General features: G+C 40.1%; 1 protein-coding gene across 1 annotated transcript in view; it reads left to right on the top strand.

The window, feature by feature from the left end:
* The window catches only part of ZCCHC24 (zinc finger CCHC-type containing 24), a 112,119-nt gene extending 101,235 nt beyond the window's left edge, over positions 1 to 10,884 (top strand). The window contains exon 4 of the mRNA XM_075758645.1: positions 8,343 to 10,884. Coding sequence (XP_075614760.1) covers positions 8,343 to 8,456 — 114 coding nt within the window. The 3' untranslated portion in view covers positions 8,457 to 10,884. The remainder of the gene's footprint in view (positions 1 to 8,342) is intronic.
* Positions 10,885 to 18,109: the final 7,225 nt, after the last annotated feature.

The following is an 18,109-nucleotide window of genomic DNA, read 5'->3' as shown; positions in this document are numbered from 1 at the left end:
TTGGCTCAGTCTCTACAACAACATTGCATTCCAATATGCAGCCAAAATATTGATTTAGAATTGCTAATATCTTGAAACAGTATGAATTGCAGTTAAAACGTAGTGTTTGAAGCCTGCCACGCTTGTGGCAGAAGCCTTGGTTTAAACTTGACATACTTCACTACAAGATGATCATCCCTTCTTTCTATCATAGGAATTGTTCTGCTTTACAATGAACTTGTAGAATTCCCTGGCTGAGCTAGTGAATAGCTTTATTTTTGTTGGCTAGTTGAGATGATGTGATCAATTCCCCTTTCCCTGGGCTAATGCCACTCTGATTCCAAACCTGAAAACAAGAGGTCATCTTTAGAAACTGCAGTCTACTTTCCCTGGCAAAACTGTGACTGGAAACTATGTTGCAAATGAGGAAAAAAGCAAGGACCTTTTTTTTGTGGAAGCATATATATGGAAGGAAAGCTAGGCAATTTTCTTTCACTAACTTACATGAGACAATCTCAAAGCTTCCAAAGGTCTCTGGTTCCTTGCCACTGTTTAGACAGCTTGTGTAGACAACTGCACCAAAATCCAGGCTGGGCAATGAAATCATTTATCACATGCATGGAAGTACAGTCTTGAGGGTGAGAGAAATTACAAGACCACTGATTTATAACATGAGTTTATAAATATTTACCTTGTTCTTCTAAATTCTTTCCATCATTCATGTTACTGTTCAAAGTGTCACAAGAAATCACTCAAGAGGTATCCCATCCACACTATATGAGAGGCATTATAGACGTGGGAATAAGTATATTTTTTAGTAAAGAACGTTTGTAAGTAGTCCCTTGGGCAGAGTTGCCCCTCGTGGCAGAGCTAGAGGAATCTAATCTGCATAGCAGTACTAAAGGCAAAGACACAATATAGAAGGGTTGCAATCTACAGTGCTTCTATAAGCTGTGCTTGCCTTGGAGCCATATACATGGTGTTTACCAGGGAAAAATCACAGCATGTGCAGCACAGGCTTCCCACAGCACCATACTGAGGATGTGGAAGAGCTTTGCTCTTCTTATCTATCCCTGTGTTCATGTCCCACCAGTGGGTATTGCAGCTATTTGAGATCTTCAAGAGTGCGCTTCAACTAGGCTTTCAGATGTAAATAACTTGCAGCCAGTCACCAGTGCTCCTTTCCAAAATTTGAACTTAAAACTTTGAGTTGAAAGATTTTACATCCTGTTGTCTCTGCCTCATCTCCATCAGCTTCTATTTCTTAGTGTTACTATTGTCATTCTTTCTATTCTTTTTCATTCTTCCAGAGGTGCCCTGTACTGCTTCTGATTAAACATACCAGCAATAGCCAGACAGTAAAGAAAACAGCATCAGTTCATGCACAGAGCCAACAGCAAAGGAGAGTTAACTTAGGCTGCGCGAGGTCAGCGCTGCATCCTGACAGAGCCTAATGTTTGCTAACCCATACATGTTTTTTGTCCAAGCATCCAGCTCCACATCAGACTCTCTCTAAACATTTATCAACATTCATCTGTGTGGTGTTATTCTGCAGCATTTTGGAAAATATGCTCTACCCAGTCACCAGTGCTCTTACACTAATGACTATATTTTGTGAAAACACAGTAAGATATATTCAGTAAGAGTCCAAGATTTCTAGTTTGAGAATTAAAGTATAAAAAATTTTATTGTGCACATAAGATTTAGTAGTTTGGGGTTTTTTGACTAGCACTGCTACACCACCTTAACATTTTCTGTCTATATTTCCTATTTATTCTTTTGATTTTGATTACTTTGTTGGCACCCACCATAGGAGAGTCCTCATTCACGTTTGAGTTCCTATACACTTCTAGAAGCTTTTAGCAATCAATTGTTTCCCCTCTCAGTGCATTAGTGGATATCCTCAGCTAATTATGTGCTCCTATTGCCTTCATTATATGGGATTAGAGCATTTTCACTGTCACCTGAATCTTCCATTAGACAGTTTTTCCAGCTTAAACAATTCATTAAGAAAAGATGCTACCTTATCTTGACATCCCCTTATGTCAAGTTACAAGAGACTCCAAAACTACAAAAATTACTTAATTGCAAACAACTCAGACCATGTCTAAAACCAGTCAGGTGCCACATTTCCCTGGTGAGGACATATTATAAAAGTCTCCACTATTGGGAATCAATACAGAATGAAAACTCACACCAGATCACATCAAACTCCCCTATTCCACATCTGATCCTGGGCAGTAGGCGGCACTTATAGGAAGGTGTGGATACAGGACAAGACACAGCAACCGCCTCTGAGGATACTTTTCCATCCTCTGGTACCGCCAAGTAAGTATCTCTGCATCCCCCCAGTTTCTCACCCAATAAATCAACCTCTGTAGAGTCTATTCAACAGCTGAAATATAACTACATGGGCCACCAAGCTTTGCTACACCATCCTGAATATTGGAGATTAGGATGCTTTTGTCCAATGTAGGCGAAAAAAATGAAATCCTTAGATTCAGGATTGCTTGACATTCATTGCAGTGAATTAGGATCTTATTCTCAATTCCCAGGCTCACCCTCTTCTCCATCTCTCTCACCTTCCCCAGTTACTTTCCTCAGTCTATGGACTCTGCAGTCCTGTAGGGCTTGTCCACATTGTCTCACAAGGGATGGTTCATGCCTGAGTACTCCCATGTAACTGGCTCAGGTAATAATATCAGAGTACTGAAGATAATCATCTCCACTCTGGATAGCCATTCAAGCACATATGCTGGGTCTGTGGATGGCTTGTGCAGCTATGCTCACATCTTGATTTCCTATGCATACCTTTCATTAGTGAGTCCCTGGAGAGGAGAGCAGCCACACTTCCCTGCCACCTGCTCTTTGTTCCTGAAGGCTCGTTTCACTCCAGGAAATGATCCTGTGCCAATTCTCCATGTCTCAATTGAGCCCTGTGCTCTTACGCCACATACCCTATCTGTGAGAATGAGCTTTTAATCTCTCTGGGGCAGGAAAAGTCTTCTCAGCAATTTTACAGCTGTGTATATACTTCAGAGTGCTCTATAAATACAGCTTTAAATCTCTGCATTTAAAAGAGATGGTGGAGCATGTATTACAAGAAGTAACACATGAGCCTGATAGCAGGGCTGCTGCCATTCATTCCCCAATTCCTCATCCACTAAGTGGGCAATCAGGTGGCTCTCACACCTGAGCTGTGGAACTGCTCCTTGTCCCAAGGAAGCTCTGTATGCATTTTTGGTTTTGTGACTAAATTGTGCCACTGGGTTCCTCCTTATGCATTTCCACCGCATCCCTCAAGCGGTAGACCTCCCCATGGGAGTGCTTATAGGAATTCACAGGACATTGGGCAAAAATTGGAACACAGTTGAGCTCAAGCCTTACTGAGGAATAGGAGACCAAAGAACTACCCTGACAAAGCTGCTCTATGGATATTCCAAAAGCCGTTTCCTGGGTAGTTACTTTAGCTACTCCAAACATAAACAGAAGTCTCACATGGGACTTAAACCTACCTCTTACTCTTCCAAGGAATTTGGATTTTCTAGTTATTTATGCTCCTTCTTACCCTGCTCCAGCAACAGAGCCATTCCTTATAGCCATTCACCAGCATTTTTGGTGCTCTAACAGTCCAGATGCCAAGCTTTGAATTCTTATTTTCTTCCCCCGCCCGCTACAGCGGCAACATCTGTGCCTGTGGTTACTTCCTCGCTGGCCTCTTATCAAGGCTTCTTCTCTGACTTTGTGGCTAACTCCACTGCTGTTTGTGATGACAGCTGTTGCACTGGTGCAGAACCAGCCATCTGGTGACCGACTTGTCCTCTTGGACACTATTTTCTTCCAGCTGTCAGGAATTTACTGTTGGACTGGAAATAATTTAGTATGTAAATACATTCTTCATGATATCCAAGCTATTACTTCCATGGGCAATGCAGTGGTCCCATCACAATTCCCACACCCGGGTGCATCCACAGCCACCTCTCTTCTCTCTCTGGGGAGGGATGTGTGTGATCACTCAAGCCAAATAAACTTTTCAACAGTTTCAGGCCTACAAGTATGATCTTTTCACTCTTTAGATTCAATAAACCCTGTCCAGCATGCCCATACTTGTGTGCTCCAGCAGTGGGAATACAGATCACCCCACACTGCTGCTTCTCTGAACTCTAAAAAGAGGTTTTTGCCATTTAGCTCATGCAGTTATCATTCATTCCTAGCTGGCCTGTCCCAGAGGCATGCTGCTGACAGAGGCTGCTTGCTCTCTCTGAGCATCATGCCTCTGATCTGCAGTCTTACCATCACTGCCTCTCAGATCCACAGCGACAGAGAGCCTTGTTAACATCCCTGTTTCCCCCAGGGAGACACAAAAGCAGAGGGTCTGCTGCTTAAGAATGCACACTGCATTGCGTCCTTTTCCCCCAGTGCATAATTTATGATTGGACTAAAAACTTACAAATTCATCATAGCTTGTGTGTCTTGAGAGAAGCATAGCTAGCTATGGCTCCTTAAGACTGTTAACCTAACAGCTATAGTTGTAAAACCCATTTCTGTTCACATATCTAATCTATCATTTAATCATCTCATTTGTTCCATTAAGACTTGAGGTAATGAGTCCAGAAAATTTTGTGTTTTCTTACATTTCAATTTTATTGCAGTCCTTTATCCATCAGTGGTGCAATCACATTGTTCCATTCTACAGCAGAAAAAATTTAATCGTCTGCATACAAACATAAGCAGCTCCATTATTCCGTTCTGCTGCTTAGCAGAAGCAGTTTTCCTCAAGGATATCCTAGTGATGTTTTCTCTGACACCTAACGCTTCATAAGGGTGAGCTTTTGGTTTTGAGGCTTTTGGGTTTTTAACTGACTTGTGGAGAATGCAGAGTTCATTCCCCACATGTAGACTGAGACAGCAATAGTTCACAATCAAAAGTTAATTTGCAGGACAGGAATTGCTATATAAATTTAAATTTCAGCTTCATTCCCCTGAGGCAACAGCTTTAGTCACTACCATCAAATGCTTTCCTGGTAGAGCTGCACAAGATTATTTCCACGCGGTAACTACCAGGAGAAAATTAAAGAAAGGCGCACAAAAGTGAAGAGTGTAAGAGTGCCCATCCCTGTACTTTTTACTAAAAATACAAACTGCCAAATCCTGGATGCTTGCATTTAAAAAACAACAATGAAAATTGAACTATTATATTTAAACTATTTAATGGAAATAAGCATACCTTTCCCAGAGAAACATAACGGGATTTTCTGCTGTTTTACAAGCTTCATTTCACCTCTTTTTAAGAAAAGGAATTTTTCAGCCAAATAGCCTGTCCCCTTCTCAACACCCTCTCTAAACACATGGCTGAGTTTTCTTCCTACCAGCTTCTCGGCAGCAGCACAGAACTCTTGCAGCCTCCTCAGCAATTTGAGTCTTCCACATAATTCAGGCAAGCCCCTAACTTATACAGGCAATCCCCAAAACTATATGCAGTGTGAGCAGCCCAGCCCTGCTCTATCCTTCCTGTGCCAGCATCTCCTCCTTTCCCTCTGCTTCTACCTTCCACCACACCAAAGCTGGTGAGAATTGTCCGAGGTCATCCTGTGCCAAGTAAGTCCAACCTTGATGGACATACAGCTCTGTGGCTATCTAATGGTCCTACCCTTTTAGCATGGTGTGAGAAAGGTTGCAAGGGTGTCAGGTTATTACTTCAAAGTCCTCCACAATTAGTAACAGACGAATAGCAGCAGGACAGAACAGTTGCTTCTCAGGGTGTTTGAAGGCATTTTTTTGCCTTACAAGAAACCCATGAAGAGAAAACACCAAACAGAGATAAGCTGGGACTTCATTTTATGCAAAAGTTGGATTAAAGTGGTTTTCTAGGACACAAAGTATGCGAGCACACTACCATTTTTGAAGCCTCAGCCCTCCACCGCCTCACCAGAAATGTAGCCCAGGCTCTGCTCAGCTCCACTTCTTCCAGCTGGCCCTTGGCAACCTGCTTTCCTGCATTTGTAACCCCTCTCTCCCCAGCCTCCGTGTCGTAACGCGCTGGTAACAATAACATTTCTGAAATCAAAATCCTTTGCAGGCCAAAAAGCTGAGCTCAATCAACGCAGGGGGAAAGCAAACCACAGAGAGCTATTGTTTCTGAAAACTGTCCAAAAACTCTTGGCGCTTCAAGGCATTCCCAATGTCCTTTGCACTATTTCCAGGAAAAATTATTCCCAAGGCCTTGTGTATTAAAAAAAAAAAATCTGGCTTATATCAATAAACATGATAACTGCTGTATTTTTTCTCTTTAATCAGAGCACAGCTAGCATGTACAAGCAATCAGAGCTGAGTCAAATAGCCTGTTTTAAGTGTAGCATTTCAGAACTAAATTTATGCTTCTCAATGGAGAATTTAACTCCTGGGACTCCTGAACCCAAGCATCATCTTTGACAACATTTACGTAATGCAAATTCTTGAAGAAAATTCATGGGCAGATGTTGGTGGAATAAGTGGTAGAAAAGGCAGAAGAGCAGTTTTTCTGACCCAATAGACTTACTCAGCTTGTCGCTGTTGTGGCAGAAGCACTGTCTGCACCAGTAGCTGGGTTGCAAGCCTAGAAACATCATTGCTGGTTCTGATCCCAAATCCGAACATACTGACTTCCAACAAGTCAAAGCGCAGCGAGGTTGCAGGGGAACGTTAAAGGATTTAGATGAGATGAGGGGTCCATCACTCTCCTTACCTCCTACCTGATAGAGGAAATCCAATTTGCAATTAAATTGTAACTCAAGTTGAAGACATATAGTGTGTGGCCCAGGATAGACAAACTGCAGGCAGTATCACGGGTAAGAACATTGACTCAGTAAGAAAACTATTGGCAAGCACCACTGAATTACGCCCATATATTGTTTTTCCTAGCTGTGCAATATAGTAAGAGTGTTGCACTTATAATTCAATACAACCAAGCAAGAATTTCCATACATCCCTTGTTCAGAATAATAGAATATATTTTGTCTCATTTTAGCTATTCAGTAAGATGAGAAACTGTTCTATTCCCTGGATTATGAGCTGTTCTCACAGTGTTACACAGCCAAAAAAAAATTTTGAATGTCTCTGTTCTTCCTATCCAGGGCCTCAGGTGGGTGGCTTTGGAATGAAGAACTTGTAAATGAAAACTGAGGTGATCAGGTGTACTTTAAGATTTTGCAGCTAAAGGAAAGTCTTCAGGATTTAGAAAAGGTGTGAAAAGATAGATGGCCATAATTTTGTAATTTGTATTTATCCACCTCCTGCTCCAAGAATCATATTTTGAAGAGATAAACAAGAGTCTAGTATTCCTGTGAGAACAGTGAGAAGCTTATGGATTGTTTTCAGATTTCTCACCACATGCTGTCTCTACCACAGTCCCATAGAAGAACTGCTGTCTTCCTAAGAAGGCACTGTGCAATGAAATAGTCTTTCAGGTCTATGTCACCAAAACAGAGAAATTACGTGTTAGGGAGTTTGGGTTTTTTGTTTGTTTTGGGTTTTTTCCAAACAAATGGTGCACTTTATGATGTCCTACCTCACATCACTATCAGCTCTCTCAGTGTTAGACTTGCCAAACACTTAGCCTTACTGCAATATTTAACATGCGTATTTTATTTTCAGAATTACTGTGAAACCATTTATGTGCCATGGAAAATTAAAAACCAAAGATCTACTACAAAAACCCAAACCAGTCAGTTTCACTCCCTCATTTAGCCAAATCTACCTCCAGCCCCCTGATTTCACAAATATTATTAGAAATACATAGTCAATTTATTACTCAGGTTCAGGAGAAATGGTTGTGTTGTGAAATTGGGGGCTTTTTGTTTGGGTTTTTGTTTGTTATTATTAATAGCTTTGCAGCTGCTCTACTTCAAAAGTTTCAGCCTCAGAAATATGGAACTGAGTATTGGGAAAACCTCATTTAGCTATGCAATATCTGTGCATGGTTAAGTCAGTTTTCTTGTAGCAGCTAGTCCTAACATTGGTGGGTGATGGGATTCCCATGCTTGAGGTGCTGATGCCTTTGGGACATCTCAGTTACTGGAGCCAAGAGAATGAACTCTTCTCTGTTACTGCTTTTACAAATATAGTCAGTCTTTTAGTAATTTTTCTACAACAAAGTTACCACCACCTTTATGAAGAACAATGATGTTAATTTGTGAGGCCACTCCGAACCAATGCGGTGCTGAAGAGCTTAAAAAAATATTTCATCCCTTCAGGAAAGGGATACAGTACCTTTATAATTATTAGGAGAAAACGCAGTTAAGCATAGAAGTAGGCTTCACACGCGTAGTAAAGAGCACGAGTGACAAAACCTTGGATCTAAGCTGATTTCCTTCTCTTCACTGCAGAGACCCCTGGAAAAGCCGGATGGCCTGGATGTTTCGGATCAGAGCAAAGAACATCCCCAGCATCTGTGTGAGAAGTGCAAAGTTTTGGGCTACTACTGCCGCCGTGTGCAATAAACCTTCAAGTGGCCTCTTCCCGTCCCCATCATCCTTAAAGATCCTCTGGCAGCACGCGATCAACAGCAACACAACGAATCAAGATAAAAGCTAAAATAATTGCCAATATTGCCTATCTAATAATATGCCTTACCATTAATAGAATGTAACATTTCTCCTGTGCATACACATGCATGCCACAGGTATTTACAGGACTGATTTATATACATACATATATATGTAAATTCATATATATATGTACACACACATATATAAAGTGTTACTGATAGTGTTCACAACAGAACCGTGGTTGCAGGTTCTGCTGATTGTTTACACAGACCCTATATCATGGCCAGGTGAAATGAAGTACTAGTCAATAGGCAAGGTATAATATTCACAAGGAACATATGTTGTATGTATGGCCTTTGCAGAGGTTAAATAACTGTGGGGCCACTAATCACAAGCACTTGCCCACAACATGAACATTATTCCTATTATATGACAAGACAAAGGAAGATGAAACAAGCCACAGCATAAAAGGAGGAAAATTATTGTTTTCCCAGTTTTAGAAAGTCTGAGAGTTTTGTGCTGCTGCTTTCTTGGACTTTTTCTATTTGTTACCATCACTTGGGCAGGGCTTAGGCAAAATCATTTTTGCAGGACGTGGCAAAAAAGTGAATAATTGTTTGAGGGTGTGGGTTGGGTAGAAAGGGAATGCCATAATGGGACCCAGAGCATCAGGAAGGATTCCAAGAGGTTTTTGAAGGAGACAAAATTGGCTTGCTTGTGCAACTAACAGGTCCTTCTCTTGTCATATAATCCCGCCGAAATGGTCCCTGTATGTGTATGGGCTGTTCATTAGGCCACAAGCACACTAAATTTACTGTGAATAAGGCGGGGGGGGGATAAGAATACTTAAAACTGTCCCCAAACTCCTTAAATTGAAAGATTAGCCAAACTTACTATTTATAGTACTTTTAAAGCCACTTTCTGGAAATATTTTTATGTCCTGTTTTCTACTGTACAAATTTGTTATAATATAAAACTTGTTAGCCATGGGGGTGTTTTGAGGCATGGAGAACACTCTATATAACCTTCCCTCTTTATGTCTTCCTGAAACACCTACATACCTGAGGAGAAATGTAGGAGTTATATTTCATTGTCCCATTTCAGGTAAAACTTTGTGCAGGGCATCCTGCTGCAAAGAAGTATCTTATCAGGGATTGGGAAGTATCATGAACTGAAAGTACCTCGAGACAGTATCCTGTTTGTATGTCTACATAAGAGTACATTGGCAAAAGGACAAAACAAGCAATTCACTTGCATTATTCACTAAAAAAGGGATAATGTTTGTTTGGGTTTTTTTTTTTTAATCATCAATTTCTATTTTTATGAAGTTACCTTTAGAGATTTGTGTAAATGATCCTTAATGGAAATACTTTAAATCCTAAATAACTTGATGTGAATTAAATTTCTTTTGAGGATTAATTCCATAACGCTAAGACAGAGGGATTTTAATGCTAAGTTATACCAGGATGTTACCAGTACGTACAGTCAAGCTCTTGTAAAGCAAATTGAAAACTTACAGTGAGCATTTGTATAGGAAATGTGAAACTCTACAAATTTGCTCTAGGGTGAAGCTTTTGCCATTTTTCTGCTTTGCTATAAGCAGGGCAAAATTGTTTCTGCTTATTCTGGTGGTAGTGTCATGTACATATCTCACAAACTTTGTTATTTATGGGTAGTCCAAGTAAGCCAGCCTACTGGTTGGAGCGATGGATAAACATTGGGACTCCTGGCTTCTGACTCTAGCTCTTCCATTAGCTCCCTGATTTTGGGCAAGTCACAAAATCCTTCTGGACCTCAGTTTCCCCGACTGCAAAATGGGGATAATAATACTTCAGTATACCTACCTCACAGGAGAGTTGTGAGGCTTACTTAATATCTGTAAGTGTTTTGACATCACTGGACGAACAGTGCTATGTAATGCTAAAATAGTATTAACTAAATTAATCACTTCAAAACTAGTTTTGCACAGTTGGCAATTCCATCAATTAATACAGCTGAAATAATATTGAAAGCTAACACTAACAGCAATTCAGTTGCCTCAGTGAAGATAGGCAGTTTTAGCATTTTCAAACAGAAACACATTCTTTTGCACAGGCTCACAAATTACCTTAGAGACAAATTCTCCAAACAAAGATACTAATATGCCCATAAGAATAAGAAAATGCACAGGTAAATCTAGGGGTGGATTTTCAAAGTTTGATCTCCAGTATTAACCTTGGTATTTAGTTTCAAGCACAAGTAATGTTCAAAGAGCTGCATGCTAAACTAGATCTATTTTTTCCTCTTGAGTACTTAATAGTACATGAACAACAACAACAAAAATTGCCTTGATGCTTCACAGCCAGCTAAAGGACTTGTAGAGAAACCCACTTAAATGAAAGTAAGGAAAAACATTATCTTAATTTCTCCCTGAAACTAAGATGTTGCTATCAACCATTTTTTCTGTGTTGAAATAATTTCCATTTTAGGATAACCACTAGATCAGTAAGATAGCGCATCCCTTGATATAGCTACATCAATATACAGCACACCACCAAGTTCTGAACAAAGGCCAACTAGAAGATACCATGATACGCAATTTCACAACAGTGCCCTGCTAAAGATTGTTTATCCAGATTCACCACTGCATGGCAATGCCTTTTGCTTAGGGATTTTGAGGTTGTACTAAAAATACATGTGATCAGCTTTAACACAATTAACTTCTATAGGTATAGAATAATAAGTCTTAAGAGCACACTTAGAGTACAATATTTATATCATTGATATTTTCCTAGGCAGCAGACATATAAAGTATTTAAGTAATATTTAGCATATTTGAAATAAAGAGGAGAACAGATTGTTCCCCCGCATTCACGTTGGAGAAAAGCAAATAAAGAACAAAAGGCGCAGAAAAGCAAGAAGCCACACTGCCACAGTTTGTACTGCCTAACTCTGAGACCGCAAATCTGTCCCGGTGCGGGATGCAGATGCGATCAGGCCATGGGCATCCCAGGGCTGGAAGCAGCCTGCTTGCCTTGCCATCCCTGCCAAAAGAGGGGTGGGGAGGGAGAGTGGCCGGGGGCCCCTATGGAGCAGCCACAGCCCCCCTTCCCTGCAGCCATGGGGCTGAACTCCAGCATCCCCCCCAGCTGTGTGGGGGCATGTCCTTCTTTTCTGTCCTCGCTGCACAGGGCTGAAGCCTCATCTCCCTAACAAATGGTGCCTGGGGAGGGCTGCAGCACCAAGCTTGCACAACAGGAGCGTTCCTCTGTCCCTCCCTGCGCAAGGCTTGCTCGTAGGATTGCAGCCTTCAGCCCAGGGCATTTGCTCCGCACTCAGCTGTATACAGGTTGGGGGTTGCTAGAAAAACACATCCACCCAAGTTATGACCATTGGCTTTTAGTTAATGGCACAGAAGGGAAATTTCTGAGTTTTGATTTCAAAAAAGATTGACTACAAAATATAGTATAATTTCTCCCCCCCCCCCCCCAGGGTAATTCAACCTATAGATCTAACTCACTCTTCCCACACTGGAAAAACCTTAAAAATTCAGATTTTTGACTGTAAGAAGATGAATTGATTTACCTCTTAGATTTTTCTGAATGCTCTCTGATGTTCTCTGACCAGCTCTGTATTTAGAACATCAGCTAGTAATCCCTGAATGCATTTTTAGACAGCCTTACCAGAAGCAAAGCAGGCATCAATAAAAAGAGTTTCCAATCAATAGGGGCCTCCCTAAATTGAGTATTCTTCAGGGGTGTACCTGAGAGAAATTTGGCTCTGTGCATTTATTTGGCAAACTTGATTTGTAACCTCAGATGCTTGCTGTTGCCTGCCTACCAATCGCACCTTTTATGTTCCCCTTTTCCTCCCTCTTTGGAGATTTTAAAACTTTCATTTATTTCTTAAAAAAAAAACCCCACAACTACACACAATTTGTTTCCTCAGTCGGTCACAACATTTCACATAGAATTCGCCCTTGGCATTGGCACTGCTCTGGAGAAAAGTATCAGTGATTTGAAATGCATGGTGTAGGTTTTTAGCTGCTTTAACTTGATGTGGCTCCAGTGAAGTTGTTACAAATACTTCATTAATGGTGATGAAGAAAACTCTCTGTAGTTTAAAGGATTGCCCCTTTTTAGCCAGTTTTTACTGCTGCTACCACAGATGTAAATCAATGCCACAAAAGCAAAGTTTGAGGCCTTTTTGTCTCAAAGTTGCTTTTTAATTTCAGATAAATACACAAGAGTATATATTATTTGTGAAAATAGGTGTATTTTGAAGTTCCCCATTATATGGGACTTAGTTTGTAAACTAAAAATGTGAAGTTACTTATGTCTGAAAGAAGCCTTATACCGAGAAGTATTCTCTATATTTTACCTTTTGGTGTAACGTTAAATTTAGATTATACATAGGTTGCATACCTGTGACACTCTAGCGGTTATTCCAAAACTAAAACTAGTTAAAACATTAAAAGTTAAGAGCTTTTGGAAATGTCAGACTTCATAGATTAGTTCTCTTTGTCCTGCAGTCACATAGAATATTTTTTTCCTAGTATGGATCCTAAGAGTGGTCCACTGAACAGTATGCAATAAATCATCAACATGTGCTTTTCAAGTTAAGTGAGTTGACATATATTTTCCACTTGCCTTTGCCAACATCTTTTAAAATGTGACAGAACTATCCCCACACAAAAATCATTCTTTAAGATATCACTCCACTCCTTATTGGGCTTCAACCCGTATCTCTTTCCTATCTGCAAAACCACTGCTGTCCGTTCAGTTTGCTCTATTGCTGAAGTGCTCAGAGGGCTGTTTGAGATCTTAGATATAGGGATGATGGTTTGCATTTCTAGGATGAATTTCAAAGGGACAATCGTGTGCAGTTACTAGCTATAGATGATTGATATAAATGTTTACCCCTGTATGAAGTATTTTACAGTTTTACTTGCAGATGTGTATTTATCTTGAGTTATACTTGACATAGAGTTTCTTTCAATTTTTTTTTAATACTATGTGTGTATTTTGGAAACCTTTTTAGATGTTAAAATTTTTGAATGGTTACAAATATTTCTTGTAATACTGAATTGTTATCTTATCTGGAAACTCTTTGCAGTAACTTTTTTGTATATATTTGAGGGCCTTTTTAAAAAAGTATTGTTTGTTTTTTGGGGAAAAGTTTTTACAATTTGGAAGCTTTCAGAAGGGCCTTCCTCTCAACTAGGATACTAACAGAGGTAAGAGTTTTCTTAAGTATTTTGCAGAACTAAGGATGTATCCTCAAGAAAATATTTATGGAAGTAATTTACTTTTTTTTTTTTTTTTTTACAATGCTTTTGTCTGTATAAAGTATGCAACAGAACTACATTAAGAAGGAAATATTGTCTACATAAAATATTATATGAAAGTTGGTACATAATTCTGACAAAAACCTTGCAATTCTTTAAGCCATATTGTTTTTGTTATCCTTGGATGAAAATATCAGTATTAAGTAACCAATATATTATTCAAGTGCTTAGACTTATATGAAAATGCTTATACAGTTTATTTATGTGTATTTGGGGAAGGATTGCTAGAAAAAGCTATCACTAGACATATAGCAAGTGAGGAGCAAATAACAGTATACTGTCACTTTATGGCCTTATGAGAGACGCAGAAGATGCTGAAAGCACCGCGGAGACTCGGCTTTCAGAAACTCCGAAGCACAAGTGTTGGGTTTCAAATGGTGGTTCTTTCCTTTCCCATAACCAGAGGGGAAACGAGTTGGTTGGGACGCTGTTTGACAACTTGACTTTCACAACTCTTTGCAGACTGTGAGCTCAGCTATGCAGTATCGGCTACAGCAATAATATCAATCAAAGGATGTAAGAGAAAAGGATTGAAGTAGATTATTTGTAGGGGTTTATGTTTATTTTAATTAGAACTCATAGCAATATAGAATATGCATGTGCATGTATTTGAAGCATTTTTACACTTTACATTTCATGTAGTTTGATTATATTATGAAGGACTGGGGTTTTAGTTTGATATTTTACCACACTAAAATGGGACGTCTGCCCAACCCTGTACTGGATTCTTGTTTCCTTTAAAAGGTTATTTAGTACAGCACTCACTGCATTGTGTACTAGTTCTAAAACTAACACTGTATCTTATGAATTTCTTCAGCTTTACAAAAATTAACCTAATTATTATTACCTTTGTTTAGCTGTACCCACTGACCTTGTCAGATTCAGTTGACAATTTGTATAATTTCTTTTTCTGTAACTGTTAATGAACTTGTACAGCTAAAACAAACAAACAAAACCTATGGACAAAGGCCTCAGAGGTACCAGTTCTGCTTCAGCAGTCAAGATGACAGCTTGCTCATCTGATGGCGGTGTTGCTAAAGAGACTGTACAACCTCTGTTGTGGATTGTCCATAAAACGGCATTCCGACATGTGCCTTATTTGCTGGATAGTATACAGCTTTCCTCTAGTATTCTAGCATTTTAATGCTGTATTAAAGTACTGCAAAAAACCATCAAGAGAGTGGTATGGTTTTCTTTAGAGTTCCTTCCTGCCAAGTTTCACTACCAGCTGCGTTGGGTTCCCAGGGATGGACTGGCCAGCCACAGCCTGGTGTTTGCAGTGCAAACCTGCCCCAGGGTAACCGTGACCCAGACCATGTGAAGAACAGTTTCTCCACTGCACCTGAGCCTAATCTACAACAAGCCTGGCCACATCCTGGGTGAGAGAACTTCACCCCAAGTCTCCTCTGCTGGTGGAACAACTGGGGTTAAAGGTGCTAGCTCTTAGGTTTTTAACAGCCTGCTGCTGTCTACCATTTTTTCTGAAGAAAAAAAACCCTCCTAATGTCAAAGCATACTTCTATTCTTAATAGCTGGATAGGAAAGCTTAGGTGCCAGAAAGCTGCTATAATGAAAAATAACATTCACAATTTTTAAAAGTCATTAAGCTCTATCACTTAAAACTTAGGGGAAGGCACCTAATTCATTCTTTGTAAATACTAGAACTTGGCAAGAACTAGACCTACTAAATGCTCATTGCTTTTTAGCAACGCTGTTTTTGCCTCCCCAAAGTTCAACAGCAAGCAATTTTTCTATTGAGACTGCAAAGATTGTTGTGATTGGAAGTTAAAATAGTTTTGTCATAAGATTAACTTTGGACTTCCAGTATCTTGCCTCTAACACAAGAGATCTTTTTCATTTAAAAGAAATAGGAGATTTTTAATAGACACACTGGCGCACAGTTCTTTTAGGCCTGGATCATCCCTACAAATGCGCGTGTTTGATATTTGGAGTTCTATATCATATCGACACCATTTATATTACATAGCAAATAACCAAAAAGTGACTATTTCATCAAATGATGAAAGACATCCTCCCAGCTGAGCCCCACAGAAAGGAAAAGCACATAGAGCTAGTTGGTAAATTACTGTTTGCAAAACATACTGCTCTTCACTATAAAGCTTGCCAATAGCACTGTTCCCGTAGCAAACATGAGCCGCAAAGCCAAGTTCAGAACTGAAACAAATCTTTCCACCAGAAGAACTGGGGGGTCCCCAAACACAGACGCCTCAGTTTTAGCTCTCCATTGAGACCAGAAAAAAATGCTGAGTAACCAACTGCAAAGTCCTAGTTCTCTATCACCACATATTCTATGATTCCTCAAAGAAATAACCTTTTCAAATTTAAAGCAAAAATAAGTTAACACAAACAATGTGGCATCAACAGAAATGATCAAAAACTTTCCCCTCATTTTTATTGCCAAGTGCTTCACCTTCCTGCTTTATGCGAATGAGGTCAAGAGACAATGCAACACCCTGCTCGTAACCAAAGAGCCACATAATTCCCACTTTAAGAGAAATAATAGGAATTTCAAATAACAACCATACTTTGAAATAAAAAGCTGTTTCATTATTCTTCATGGAAAAACAATTTAAACAGTAAACAAAGGATAGTATTTTTCCTGTTAGTCGCATCGCATCAAAACCACTATCTGCGATCTTCCCAGTATATTAACCGGCACACGAACTAGACCTGAAGTCCCAACTAGGAAGGACAAACAGTCTGCGTGTTGCACTTGTACGGTCTTCCTCAGGGTTCCCACACATACCAAGTAAGTTAAAAGGCTCCCCCTTTCTCCACATCCCTCTGAAGAAGGATGTACACAAGAGACATTGGCAAGAAAGGAGCCTGAAAAACCAAAGTCTAAATTCTGACTCTCAGGTCTTTCCACTAAGAACTAAGAAATCAAGAACTAAAGGAACCTCCTAACTGGAAGAACATAAAACCCTTGCTCCTGAGAAGCACAGAGTACGTAAATCACAGTTTGTGATCCTGAAAAAAGACAGTACAACATCCAGCTTCGCTTTTTTCTAGTATTCACCTCCCAGACTTTGAGAAATAGATCATTTGCAAACTCCCGTCTCAGTAACACCAGCTACTGGGCCCACACCTACTCACCAAGCACTTCTGCTTCACTGACAGTAACACAATCATTCTTCCTCATCATCCTTATCTCAAGAACACTTCAGACAATAACAACAATCCAGAAAAATGGTCTTGATAAAACCCCAAAACCACAAATCCTCAAATGACACAGATAAATACCTCTCACAATCTTTTTACGAACTTCAGGAGGCATTTTTAGTAACTGAACATGCTAAGAAACACCTACCTCAGTCAGGAGTCTTGTTCCAAAGGGCCAAAACTGAAGCAGAGACAATCACATCCACAAGGAGTTTGGGCATCCCTGATTTGCAGCCCAGGTGAGCAGAGACAGCCAACACTGCTCTGCAAGAGAATGGGACACCATCAGCCACCCCCAATTAAAGCACTACCCAGGTACATGGCTCTGCAGCCGCTCAGGAGACCACAGAGGCAGCAGCAAGCCTGAGCATTCTTTAGAGACTTTGCTTCTGTGCTGTGAACTTCGCTAAATAAAAAAGCAGCAATCATTGACTTTTTCCTTTCTTCTTCTTTTTTTTTTTTAATAGAAGGTAAAAATGGAGTTTGCATGCCCAGCTAACCCAATCAAACCCCATGCCTACAGGGAAAGCAAATCATAGCCAAAAGCTTTAGGAATGTTTTAAGTGGAGTAGGGTACAAGCCAAAGATTTTATTTTATACTCTAGCCTCCTTTTCACCAGCTGAGAACAGGAACTAGAATGCCCAAACACCATAAGAAAACTTTCTCTTCCACAATTTCTGAACGCATCTAAGCAGCGGGTAAGGGAAGCCTAACTGCAGCCAGATTTTCATAAGGCTTCCTTACAGTTTTTCAACATAACAAGAAGGTAAAACTCAATGGACTTCCAAGGAGTCAGACATACTTATGCTCCATTTGATTTCAGCCAGCAAAACGTAGAAAAGTAATAATGCAAGAAAACACTGCAGAAATAATAGGAAGTAAGCCCTCAAAATTCCCTGATTGGAAATAAAGCAGCAATAAACAAACAAACAAATACCATAAGCTTCAGCAAAAACCCCACATTTGTTGAGTACCTTCAGGTAGAAGAAATTCAGAGAGCTAGCACCCACGGTCCCTGAGAAGGGAGGTCGTTACCCTCCGCCTCTCTTACCTTGGCTGCCGGGGCTGATTGCTGGGGGCTGCAGCCGTGCTGTG

This window comes from Balearica regulorum, chromosome 7 (assembly GCF_011004875.1).
Source record: "Balearica regulorum gibbericeps isolate bBalReg1 chromosome 7, bBalReg1.pri, whole genome shotgun sequence".
Lineage (NCBI taxonomy): Eukaryota > Metazoa > Chordata > Aves > Gruiformes > Gruidae > Balearica > Balearica regulorum.
Note: the sequence above shows the minus strand (reverse complement) of the source record. Positions and strands in the feature narration are given on the sequence as shown.